Source organism: Scyliorhinus torazame, chromosome 8 (genome assembly GCF_047496885.1).
Source record: "Scyliorhinus torazame isolate Kashiwa2021f chromosome 8, sScyTor2.1, whole genome shotgun sequence".
In the NCBI taxonomy this organism is placed as follows: domain Eukaryota; kingdom Metazoa; phylum Chordata; class Chondrichthyes; order Carcharhiniformes; family Scyliorhinidae; genus Scyliorhinus; species Scyliorhinus torazame.
In genome coordinates, this window is record NC_092714.1 from 58,411,819 (window position 1) to 58,425,743 (window position 13,925).

General features: G+C 42.4%; 1 protein-coding gene across 5 annotated transcripts in view; it reads left to right on the forward strand.

The window, feature by feature from the left end:
- Positions 1-13,925, forward strand: part of LOC140427869 (POU domain, class 2, transcription factor 1-like) — a 329,760-nt gene that overhangs the window by 118,471 nt on the left and 197,364 nt on the right. For 3 of the 5 annotated variants that reach the window (XM_072513676.1, XM_072513677.1, XM_072513680.1), the window contains exon 2: positions 9,754-9,819. The exons of the other annotated variants lie outside the window; for them this stretch is intronic. In XM_072513676.1, the coding sequence (XP_072369777.1) occupies positions 9,754-9,819 (66 nt within the window). The remainder of the gene's footprint in view (positions 1-9,753; positions 9,820-13,925) is intronic. 5 annotated transcript variants of the gene reach the window in all.

Sequence of the window (13,925 nt, forward strand, 5' to 3'; positions counted from 1 at the left end):
AGATCATTTCAGATGATGTTTGGTCAGTTTCCACAATAAACCTTTTCCAAATAAGTAGATGTGGAACTGCTGGATTTGAATAATTAGCCTGTTATCAGTGGACAAACTCTTGGAGGGGGAGGCAAAAGCAATGGGCTTCTTCTGAAGATGTCATGTTCCAAGGCCTTCTTGGGATTAACCTCTTGCATTAACCTTGTTGACTGTAGTCTCATAGCTGGTTCATAAAACTGAAGAGTTTGTGGGGCACGAACAGACTCAAAAACAGCTTCTTCCCCACTGTCACCAGACTCCTAAATGACCCTCTTATGGACTGATTTCATTAACACTACACCCTGTATGCTTCACCCAATGCCAGTGCTTTTGTAGTTTCATTGTATATGTTGTGTTGCCCTATTATGTATTTTCTTTTATTCCCTTTTCTTCTCATGTACTTAATGATCTGTTGAGCTGCTCGCAGAAAAATACTTTTCACTGTACCTCGGTACACGTGACAATAAACAAATCCAATCCAATCCTTAAATTAATGACTTTTCAAGGTCCCTATAAATGTGTTGATGGTTCTCTCAGCCAAACAAGAGTTACTGCATTCTTCATAAGTTCACAAAGAAATGAGGCTTTCTGGGCTAAGTTAGGTATATATGATGAAAGGAAGTTGAACAAAGAGGCAACTTGCAGATTAACTTTGTCTTGCAGTGTGGGCAAGTGGCTGGCTGTCTAGCTTCCAGCATATGAGGGCCAGAATAGATGGATCCAGAAATGTTTCTGTGGTTGTGTTGATTTTGCACTTCAGACTATTAAAGACGAGATCTCCTCTGCATGCAGCTTCCATCAGAAGGTGAAAGTTTGTTTGTGATTCTATATTGTATCACCAATAGCAAAGATGTTTGCTATTCAGACGCATCCTGGGATCTTCCTGGATTATGGAAAACCTGAATGGCAAACTTTGAAAATTGTATCTCCCAAAAGGAATATAGAATGTTGATGGCTCCTGGGATATCTTCACAAGAAGCACCGAGCAATATCCATTATTAATGTTCAGTTTAGAGAATAATTTGTGGTTCGCAAACTTGGGGTTCTGCTCCTAGAGTGTGGGAATTTTTTGAGGGAACTGTTCTGGAGCCGCATTCAGACACCGTGTGTCTATAAACAGTTGCGAAAAGAATTGTCTTTCATCATAGTGCTCGTGATGGAGCCACAACGATCTGGGTGGTGCTTTACTTTCATAGAATAGATGGCATTGAGGTACGTAGGGAAGAGGTGTTGGCAATCCTGGACAGGCTGAAAATAGATAAGTCCCCGGGACCTGATGGGATTTATCCTAGGATTCTATGGGAGGCCAGGGAAGAGATTGCTGGACCTTTGGCTTTGATTTTTATGTCATCATTGGCTACAGGAATAGTGCCAGAGGACTGGAGGACAGCAAATGTGGTCCCTTTGTTCAAAAAGGGGAGCAGAGACAACCCCGGCAACTATAGACCGGTGAGCCTCACGTCTGTAGTGGGTAAAGTCTTGGAGGGGATTATAAGAGACAAGATTTATAATCATCTAGATAGGAATAATATGATCAGGGTAGTCAGCATGGCTTTGTGAAGGGTAGGTCATGCCTCACAAACCTTATCGAGTTCTTTGAGAAGGTGACTGAACAGGTAGACGAGGGTAGAGCAGTTGATGTGGTGTATATGGATTTCAGCAAAGCGTTTGATAAGGTTCCCCACGGTAGGCTATTGCAAAAAATACGGAGGCTGGGGATTGAGGGTGATTTAGAGATGTGGATCAGAAATTGGCTAGCTGAAAGAAGACAGAGGGTGGTGGTTGATGGGAAATGTTCAGAATGGAGTACAGTCACAAGTGGAGTACCACAAGGATCTGTTCTGGGGCCGTTGCTGTTTGTCATTTTTATCAATGACCTAGAGGAAGGCGCAGAAGGGTGGGTGAGTAAATTTGCAGACGATACTAAAGTCGGTGGTGTTGTCGATAGTGTGGAAGGATGTAGCAGGTTACAGAGGGATATAGATAAGCTGCAGAGCTGGGCTGAGAGGTGGCAAATGGAGTTTAATGTAGAGAAGTGTGAGGTGATTCACTTTGGAAGGAATAACAGGAATGCGGAATATTTGGCTAATGGTAAAGTTCTTGAAAGTGTGGATGAGCAGAGGGATCTAGGTGTCCATGTACATAGATCCCTGAAAGTTGCCACCCAGGTTGATAGGGTTGTGAAGAAGGCCTATGGAGTGTTGGCCTTTATTGGTAGAGGGATTGAGTTCCGGAGTCGGGAGGTCATGTTGCAGCTGTACAGAACTCTGGTACGGCCGCATTTGGAGTATTGCGTACAGTTCTGGTCACCGCATTATAGGAAGGACGTGGAGGCTTTGGAGCGGGTGCAGAGGAGATTTACCAGGATGTTGCCTGGTATGGAGGGAAAATCCTATGAGGAAAGGCTGATGGACTTGAGGTTGTTTTCGTTGGAGAGAAGAAGGTTAAGAGGAGACTTAATAGAGGCATACAAAATGATCAGGGGGTTGGATAGGGTGGACAGTGAGAGCCTTCTCCCGCGGATGGATATGGCTGGCACGAGGGGACATAACTTTAAACTGAGGGGTAATAGATATAGGACAGAGGTCAGAGGTAGGTTCTTTACGCAAAGAGTAGTGAGGCCGTGGAATGCCCTACCTGCTACAGTAGTGAACTCGCCAACATTGAGGGCATTTAAAAGTTTATTGGATAAACATATGGATGATAATGGCATAGTGTAGGTTAGATGGCTTTTGTTTCGGTGCAACATCGTGGGCCGAAGGGCCTGTACTGCGCTGTATTGTTCTATGTTCTATGTTCATACTAGCTATCTCTCTCCATCTTATCCAGAACAAGGTGAAAGTCGAACTGGATGTGAATGCTACACTTATGCATTTAACACTGCATCGCTCTCAACTTGCATCATTCTCAACTTCCAGTCCTGTTGAATCTGTCCGGGTACAGGGATTTTAGTTCGGCAGCTGAGGTGATTGGGATGTCTTTGTAGCCTTCGTCAAAGAGTTGTGGATGATGCAGATGGTAACTGGAATTCGATCCTAGCATGCTAGGTCTGCAATCACTGGACCCATGGTGCCCACAATATAAAACATCTGGGTGACCAGGGTGAGTTTTTGTAGCCACACTTGAATGTTTGAATCCCAGGATTGGAATATCTAAGTCATTGTACGTGGTGATTACAGAGTTGGTCAGTCGAACCATCGCTTGCGATTTCGGTGTGCAAAGTGGAAAGGTGTTTGCACCTGCTCCGTATCCAGTTTTGCATACAGGTTATGCTGACCCTGTATTTGTGGACAAATAATGTGGAAGGTGGCAAAGACTTCCCTTGGTACCACTGTGCTAAAGGATTCTTTTGTGTTCACTGTGCTGAATGTAAGCTCATTTTCTGTGTCAGTGAACTGGTGCCACATGCCTTGCATACAGCTTTAAAAGCTGGTCAGTCTCTTGATGTATGTATGGAACTGCACCATGTGCATTTCTTGCTGTGCTTGCCTGTATTGGCTATCGTGCCAATGGTGGATTAATTACGCATAGCATGCGTACTCTGTCTACCCATTAGTATGGCTTGGCACTTGTGTTTGCTTTGTTGTAGTGTTTCCATGTTATAACTTTTGGGTTGGTCAAAGATGCAAAGATGTCTTCAGACAGACCTGATGTGTTCAGTCTATAGAAGCCTTCATTGCCTCTAACAATTTTAATTCTTAAGGCTTGTTTATCTGGTTCCAAAATATTGAAGTCCAGAAAACACATCAATGCATTGTCGAAACAGAGTAAATTCAGATAGATGATACATTGCTTTCCAATCAAGTGTTAGAAGTTTTGTGGTCATCTTTCAGCTTTGCAAGATTTTTAATGACAACTAGAGCTACTAAGTTTCCTCCAGTGCTTTTTGAGTGAATATGGCTTAGAATTCCATGTCTTTAGGAGCCACTGTCTTAGCTAGTTATAGGTTATACTTGACTACAATGGTAGCGTTGTTGAACTCTGCTTTTTGCGATTTAAGAATAAACCACACCCACAAAACAAACTTCAAGCTGGAAAATGGCTGCAAGACTTCCAAAGTGGAACCAAACAGTGAAAAATACTTTTTTACAGACTTCGTCTGGCAGTTAGGAACTGTTACTGGATAGATTCCTCCTCCCAGCCTAGTCTGCAGTATTTGGCTGCAGCAGTAATGAATTCTCCTATCTGTGGAGTTCTGTTCCAACTTAATTTTTGCAGCAGTTAGATTTTACTAATTAAGCTCTCCCAGATTTGAGCAATCTTACCAGGACCCGATGCCCACTGGCTGGAGCGAGGTACAATCCCAGAATGAAGATGCAGTTTGCAGAATCCGTACAAAGCTACAGAATCCTTATACAGTACTGTCATGTGAGAGTACCTTTAAGAAATGGGTGTTTATAAATGGGTGTGTATATAAATATCTTTAGTGAGAGTACCTTTAAGAAATCGATGTTTAGTACTGCAGTGATGTCAGAGATTGGGTGGAGCTGGGCTGTCAGTCAGCTTTTTACTTTTGTTTTAGGCTGTTTGCTGCAGGGTGTGTTTTAGTTTCGTTTTCAGTGTTCAGTGTTGGAGCTGAAGCCAGACCAAGCAGGAGCACTGCTGTTCTCTCTGCCATCAAAAGACTATCTCTTGATAATTTGGTGAATTCAGAATTATAAATGTTCTCAGTAGTGAATTACTTAGTGTTGTATTCTTTGAGGGTTGTATTTGAATTGATGGTTGCTAAGATGTTCACTGTATGTTTTAAAAAGGTTAACTTGAGTTCATAGAATGAACTTTGTTTTGCTTTTAAAAAATACTTTTCCATTTCTGTTGTACCACACCTGTAGAGTGGGCGTGTGCACCCCATACCACAATCTATTATAAGTTGTGGGTCAGGTGAACTCCATGATACACTTTGGGGTTCTCTAAACCCTGGCCCATAACAGTACACACAATGGTCTTGATAGTTGTTTCACTTTTCTTATGTGTGTGAAGGGTTGAGGCTTGTATGTTTTGCAGCCAAATCATCAAAACAAGTCCGCTACTGCCATCATGCATAGTGTACTTTCAAATCAAAAATCTCCAAAGAGCACAAAAAGCCATCACGTTACGTTCTTTTCTTTAACATAAATGTACCAATCATACACCAGGATTGGTGAAACAATAATACAGATTCTTTGTGAAATACAGATAGATTTAAAAGGAAAGTAAGAGTATAACTGATCTCTACCCTGCTGACCGTCTGCAATTCATGGGACTGATGCATCATATTCTGTCAAGGTAGGTAGGTAATGATTGACTGCAGTTTAAGATACACCCCTCCTTAAATGTGTATATCATCCTACTGTAACACCAATCAATGCCATGGAGGACCTGCTTGTTTTGTATTACAAGTGAGACGCCAATATTCCAGATGGCCTGCACAGCAGGACCCAAATCTGGTTCCATCAGCTTATACCTTCTCGAATGCATGCAGCGTTCACAGCAAGATTGATAAATTGTTACGACAAATAGAAGTGAATTGATATGATATAATAGCTATTGCGGAGATTTGGCAAGGATGACCAAGGCTGGGAATTGAATAAGCAAGGGTATGTGGCATATAGAAAGGATAGTGAAAAGGAGGAGGGATAGTGTTGTTAATAGTGGTTGAGATAGTGGAGTGGATCTTTGATCAGACGATCAAGATATAGAATCAGTTTGGGTGGAGCTAAGATACAAAAATGGATAGCAAGCACTGGTGGGAGTTGTTTATAGGCCATCAAACAGTAGTAATAATGGAGGGCATAGGGTTGGTCAGCAGAACAGAATGTTGAGGAACCAACTCGGAAATGGGCTGTTTTAAATCTGGTATTATGCAATGAGAAAGGGATTATTAATCTCAATGTAAGAGAGTTTTTCTGAGGAGTGACCGTTATGTGAAAGAATTTTACATTGAATTTGAAAGTGATGTAGGTCAACCCAAAATCTAGGCTCTTAAATTTAATAGGAAATACCAAGGTATGAGCAAGTTAATGTAGGTTTCCAATCTACCACAATCAACTTGCCACCTCATACGGTTTTCTTTGTTTAAATTTAAGTGCCTAGGTTTTGGATTGAACTGTATCACTTACAATCTTAATGCAATATTGTATTATGATCACTTTTCCTAGAAGCTACTTTGCGACATGATTATTAATTAGCCCTTTCACATTGCATAATACCAGATCTGAAATAGCCCGTTCAGAATTAGGGATAGACAATTTAGGACTGATGGGGAGGAATTGCTTCACTCAATGGGTGGTGAATCTTTGGAATTTTGTATCCCAGAGCGCTATGGAGGCTCAGTCATTGAGTATATTCAAGACCGAAATTGACCGATTTCTAGACATTATGTGAATAGTTTGGGGAAAATGACATTGAGGTAGAAGATCAGCCATGGTCTAGTCGAATGATGGAGCAAACTTGAGGGACCGAATGGCCTACTCCTGCTTCTATTTCCCATGTTTCTTTTACAAAAATAAAGCAATCTTAAGATGCTATATGCTGCTCATCTGCAAAGTAAAACTGTCCAGCACATTCTCTGTGGTTCCGTACCCAAATACCAATTAATACCAATTAAACTAAGTGATTTCTAAGTATGTACAAGTATTTTAAATTAAGACCGAAACATTTATTTCCAGATTGTGGAGCAGTCTCATTTTGCAGCCTTACAGCAGTGTTGACCGATCGATAATGCAGACAAGCAGCAGATGTTGCTTCTAAAGTTCTGTTTTAGCCACATTTACTCATTAGTAACAAAAGCCTCACTATGCTCTCACAATACAGGTAAATGTACTTTCCATAATATCATTCCGTACTCGAGGAAATAAAATGTCAACAATCAAGAACATTTGCACACACCGCCTTTCTTCTAACCATTTTATGTAGTTGATGGTAAAATGGTAGACATGCTCATGCAAACACAATGCAAATGGGAATTAAGATCACATGCCCAAGGTGTCGTATTCTCTTTTCTTGATAACTCATGGTAATGCTATTGAGATGCTATTAACCACATCTGGATTCCAATTTGCCACATGTGGCTATTTTTAAATCAATCTTGCTCTTCATTTTTGGCCCTTGTCCACCATCTGTGTATGAAGTCACTCTCAGTACAATAGGTCAAGCACTTCATTTTCCATTTGTAGCAGTAAATTTGAATATTTTCAACTGACTGGGTTGAGTTAGCAGTAAATTGTGATATGGCTTAGCTGGAAGGTAGGTGCATGCATTTACTGAATATAATTTGCACTTATAAATTGTTGAATCCCAATTATTTGAAAGGAGCAGCCCGTTGTTATATTTATTTATAATTATTATTCCTTTATATGTGGGGCAGAGATTGGAAGAAGTGATCTTTATAGATCTCTGTCTATAATTCAAACTCATTCCACAATACAAACATGTTCTTTGTTTGGTCATAGCTGCTGTTTATAAATGCTATCTGAAATGTTGAGAAGAGAACTGATGGAGGCTTCATGGACCCCTATTATGTTTTTGATTCTTAAAGCAATGCAGTTTGGCCTTAAAAGTGTAATGCTCTTGTATGGTGAAGTTGAAGTAAATGCCCGTGATATAACAACAAAGGGCCTAATAAATTGGAGAATCTGAGGGGTCGGGGCTGGTTTAGGGGAGATCTCTACTGGTTGGAGTCATACCAAACACAAAGGAAGATAGTTTTGGTTGATGGAGGCCAATCACTCAGCCCCAGGACATTGCTGCAGGGGTTCTTCAGAGAGGTGTCCGAGGCCCAACCATCTTCAGCTACTTCATCAGTGGCTTCCCTTCATTATAAAGTCAAAAGTGGGATGTTCATTGGGCAATCAAATGTTCAGTTTCATGCAAAGCTCTTCACATTATGAAGCAGTATTTGCCCACATACAGCAGAAACTGGACAACATTAAGGCTTTGTTGATGAGGGGCACAAAACTCGGCTTAACTGCTCTTCAGATTATGAATCAGTCTTTGCCCACACAAGGCAGAAACTGGACAACATACAGGCTTGGTTGATATGGGGCACATAACTCTGCTTAATTGTATTACGATTTAAGTGCCTAAATTCCAGAGTACATCAGTGTTTTCTTCTATTTGATGAGGATACTTTGTCAATCAATTAGCTATACAGTAAAAGAACCGTTTTAGTTTAGACCTCTTGAATTATCTGAAGAGACTAGCGCCCTTCATCAAATCTGCATGTTCGTGGTTGGAAAAATTGTACATTTAACTTAACATCTTGAACTACCACAGTTGAACCCATGCACTTGGGTCCATAGAGCAGAACCATAATTTTGCACAAGCTTTTCTCCTTTTGGAAGAAGCTTCTGTATCTTCTCTGTCTCCGTATGTTTTCTGGGAAATAAGAAGTGGAGTAGAATCATACTGGTGAGGGTTGAGTGACTTAGTAATCCTTGTTTTTCAAGATTTTTTGCATTTAACTAGAAACGTAGCATTCTGATTTTCTCAAACAAAAATAAATCTCTTGCTGGTTCTTAGATGGTTTCTTCATGCAGCTATATATATTTGGAATTGATGATCGAGCATATGAGAATGGTTTGGTTTTTCCTGTAAACCAGAAAAACTTAGAAACATTTTAAGAAATTGATTTGCTCTTTTGCAATGAAACATTTTACCTTTGTTAGAATGCCACATCCCAAATGCTATGTCCTTGGCCAAGCAACTGCTTGGAGTGGACGAAGTGTAATTTGATTATGTTGTATATATTTTAATAATTGTATAAGTCCTTAAGCTAATCTCTGGACAGCTTGTTAAAAAGAAAATGAAAGCAGTTGAATTTTTGATGTGTGAAATTCTTGTTCAAGGTTTACTTGCGATCTGATTGAAAGAGGATGAGTGTAATTGCGTCTTTTTTTTATAAAAGAAGTCTAGAATGAACTTTAATGTGATACAAGAAGCGAGCTCAAGGAAGAGACTTTTTCTTTGATTTCTCTTGCTAAAATGTTTATTTTGTCCATGATGAACAATTGAAATTTTACACAAGATTAATACAAATAGACTTGGTTCTGCTTTTAGAAACTGTATTTACATTATGGGAAGAATGATAGAATAGAATCACTTGTGAAAAGAGCTTGCCTTACTCGAAATACTGTTTACATGCTATTTGTTCAGCCAAAAAAGAGTGATGCTTGTGCAATACCTCCAGTGCTAACATTACTGAAACTGGCTTTTTTATCCAATGGTAGGATCAGAGACCTGTTGTGATTCTGTCTTTGGGCTATCTGAGCAGTTTTAAGTAATGTAAAGTTGTTAGATGGGTGTTGTAATTTTGCTAAACTTAGAGTTCTCACGTTTTCTACCGTAAATTTTGTTAAGCCGAATGCATTGTAATAGAATACCTACATTGCAGAAGGAGGCCATTGAGCCCATCAAGTCTGCATCGACCCTTTGAAAGAGCATCCTACTCAGGCCCACTCCCCTGCCCTGTTCCCGCAATCCCACCTAACCTTTGGACAATTTAACATGGCCCCGCCCCTTCATTTGCTATTTCTTCAATAATAAGTTGCAAGGCAAAGGCTCATACATTTAGTGTTCAAGTAGAATGGTTTATATGTTAGCATTCAATCAATAGTATAATATATTATTCCAATTAAATGACTTCTTCCTGAATTATATAGGTAACTAGGGAGAGAAAAAAGTATGCTACGAATAACTGATCAAAATTGTTTTTATTTTTTCCTCCCTCTTTTCTGTTTTACACAGAATCGAGAATGAGCAATCCGTCAGAGTCTATCAAGCCTTCCTTGGATGGCAGTGAAGGGAGCACAGGTTGGAACTCTGTTCTTGTAATTGTTTCAGTATTGAATGATTTTAACAGAGCTCTTGGAATATATTGCATGCTTCCTGTCATGTAAAATTCACTACTTTTGGCTTTAAATTGAAGTTTGTATCATTGACTCTCTAAATGTGGAGTTCCAAATTAATACCAAAACATAGCACACAATTTAAAACGCCATATATTTTATTGAGATAGAAAGACTCCCATGAAACAGATGAACCACCTGTGTCTTAACTGTAAGGAAATTAAAGATAGTATTAAATTGAAAGAAAACATGTACAATACTGTGAATATTAGTGGTAGGTAAGAAGATTGGACAAATTTTAAGAAACTAGTAAAGAATGGCTAAAACACTAACCAGCAGGTAGAAATTAGGGTATGAGAGAAAGCTAGCTAGAAATATTAAAACAGGCAGTAAGAGTTTCTACAATCATATAAAAAGGAAAAGAGTAACTAAAGTGTGTGATGGTCTATCAGGGTTGAGATTAGGGAATTAACAATGGGAAACAAGGAAATGGCAGAAGCATTGAACAAGTTTGTGTTGACTGTAAGAAAAAAGATCTAAAACATCCCAAGAAAATTAGGAAATCAAAAGGTAAAAGGGTGCAAAAAACGTAATGTTAGGAAAGAGTTTGCTCCCCAGTGCTCAAGTTAAAATTGAAGTTTTAATTGTTTAATATACGCACGTTTATTGTTTGATAGACTGCACACACACACACACCTATATATATATATATATATATATATATATATAAAGGGGTTCCAGGTGACACTGGTGTTGATGGAGAAGTGATCGGGCACAGCAAATTTGTAATCAAAGAAGTCAAGACTTGCTTTCCAGTGCTTATTGCAGTATTACCGTTGAAACCTAACAATGGTGGCAGAGGATGCATAGTGGTTGTGAGTAAAAAAAACAAGACCGATTACACCCTACAATTTCTTCGGACAAAAAAATGTAATCTGAATTCCAAACTTCACGAATTTAGACTAACTTGGGAAACAAATGGCCGAATCCAAGTGTAAAATATCGGGGTGTGACTACCCACTGTTATGAATGTCAACCCTATAACAATGGAAGAATGAAGTTACCATGTGGACGTGGGTTACGTCCTTGTCCAAGAAAAGATAAGGAATGGCCATGGTGCTTTTGTTACCGTACAAAGCATAATAAGATGCAAGGGGCTGGATTCTCCGCAGCCCTGCGCTGAAATTGCGCCCGGTGCAGGGGCGGAGAATCCACTTTCACATCCTAATCGGTCCGGGCCATCTGTTCGGCGATTCTCCGGCACCAAAAATCGGCGTGTCTTTTAAGGCGGCCGGGGATTAGATCCGCACAGTTAGATGCTCGGGGGGTGGGTCATCTCATTTTACTGTCTGGCTTCGGGGTCCGAGTCCGCCATGGAGCTTGGCGAGGCCGCCACTGTGCGCGCATTCCAAACCAAAAGGGTGGGGGCCCCTATCCGCAGCGAAAGCTGTGAGATTTACTCCGGGTCCCTGCTAGCCCCCTGCATCGCATTGAATTTGGTCAACTTTTTCAAGGAATTTTGGGAGTGAGACTCCATCATTTTTACGCTGGCGTGGGGACCTAGTCTCATTTTGGGAGAATCCAGCCCAAGGTATTTTCTGAATTGGAGCTGGAGCATTTAAACTCCGTTGAAGGTTTGGATACATTATTAGTGAAAAAAATGAAATGAAAATCGCTTATTGTCACAAGTAGGCTTCAATGAAGTTACTGTGAAACGCCCCTAGTCGCCACATTCCGGCGCCTGTTCGGGGAGGCTGGTACGGGAATTGAACCGTGCCGCTGGCCTCCCTTGGTCTGCTTTAAAAGCCAGCGATTTAGCCCAGTGTGCTAGACCAGCCCCAACTTTCATGGATAAAGGATCCAAAGGGGCGGCAGAGAGCACAGAGTCTCACTCTATGCAGTGACCTGCTCCTATACATTTCGGACCCACAAAGCAGCATGGATGGAGTCATCGTACTCCTGAAAGAGTTTGGCGCTTTCTCGGGCTACAAATTCAACATGAGCAAAAGCGAGATCTTCCCGGTGCACCCACAAGTAGGCGGGGCAGCACTAATGGGACTGCCACTTAAACAAGCCCGACACAAATTCCGCTACCTGGGGATCCAAATAGCCCATGACTGGAAAGGAATCCACGAATGGAACCTCACCAGTCTGACAGAGGAAGTTTAAAAAGGACCTGCAAAGATGGAACACCCTCCCACTCTCCTTCGCGGGGAGAGTCCAGACGATCAAAATGAACGTGCTGCCCAGGTACCTCTTCCTATTCAGATCCATCCTGATCTACATCCCCTCGGCCTTTTTCAAAACACTGGACAAACTAATCATGACATTCGTATCGCGGGGGGGGGCAAGAATGCTAGGATCCCAAAGAAGGTCTTACAAAAAACAAAATCCAGGGAGGGGGCTCGCCCTCCCAAACCTACAATTCTATCACTGGGCGGCAACGGCCGAGTGAATAAGGCAATGGATCAAGGATCCAGAAGCTGAATGGGTGTGCGCGGAGGAGGCCTCCTGCAGGGGGACCTCTCTTCGGGCCCTCGCCACGGCGGCACTCCCATCCCCACCCAAAAAACACTCCAGCAGCCCGGTGGTGATAGCCACCCTTCAGTCCTGGAACCAACTACGGCAGCAATTCGGCCTGACCACAATGTCGGACAAAGGTCCCATCTGCAACAACCATAGGTTCACACCAGCTGGTGGGGACAGGACGGAGGGACACTGACAGTCAGGGACCTATATACGGATGGCAGGATCGCAACAATGGACGAACTGACAGAGAAATTCCAGCTAGCCAGGGGGAACGAGCTGAGGTACCTGCAACTCAAAGACTTCCTACGAAAGGAAACAAGGACATACCCACAACTGCCACGACAGACATTACTGGAAGAGTTACTGGACGCAAGCATACTCGATAAAGGACACTGTAGCGACATGTATGACAGACTGGTAGAAGGGGCCGCCACCGTACTGGACGCAACAAGAATGAAATGGGAGGAGGACCTGGGGATCGAAATAGGGTGGGGACTCTGGAGCGAAGCACTGCATAGGGTCAACTCCACCTCCACTTGCTCAAGGCTCAGCCTGACGCAACTAAAAGTGGTACAGGGGCTGTTTAGCACAGGACTAAATCGCTGGCTTTGAAAGCAGACCTAGGCAGGCCAGCAGTACGGTTCAATTCCTGTAACAGCCTCCCCGAACAGGCGCCGGAATGTGGCGACTAGGGGCTTTTCACAGTAACTTCATTTGAAGCCTACTTGTGACAATAAGCGATTTTAATTTTCATTTCATTCACATAGAGCTCACTTAACAAGAACTCGTATGAGTAGGTTCTTCCCAGAGGTTGAGGATAGATGTGAACGATGCCAAGGAGGCCCGGCCAACCACATCCACATGTTCTGGTCTTGCACCAGACTTGTGGAGTACTGGACAGCCTTCTTCGAGGCAATGTCCAAAGTGGTGGGGGTGAGGGTGGAGCCATGCCCGAAAGTGGTGGTCTTCGGGGTTTCAGACCAGCCAGATCTATTCCTGGGGAGGAGGGCAGATGCCCTTGCCTTTGCCTCCCTGATCGCCCGCTGTAGAATCCTGTTTGGCTGGCAGTCAGCAGCACCACCCAAAGCTGCTGACTGGCTGTCCGACTTCTCGGAATCCCTCCAAATGGAGAAAATCAAATTTGCCATCTGAGGGTCAGATGGGAGCCATTCACCAATTATTCCGGGACCTGTTTGTGGCCAACAAACAAGCAGAAGAATAGCCAGGTAGCCAAGAACCAGGGGAAAGTAGCCAAAGCATAAGCGGGAGAGATAAGGGGGGGGGGGGAAGGGGGAAGAGAGAAGAGACAGGGAACAATAGAGGAGAGCCTGGGGGGGGCGGGGGGGGGGGGAAATGTTAACAAACTTGGCATCCACAGGATCAGAGAAAAAGGAGAATACAGGCGGAAGACTGGAGAGCGGCTGAAGCGGAAGTGAGCACGAGACGACAACGGCAGCGAAATCCGTCCGGGAGAAGCAAGGGACAACACCTACACCAGAACCAGACCCATTCAAGTATTGCCCTCCATAATTGTCTCTCCGG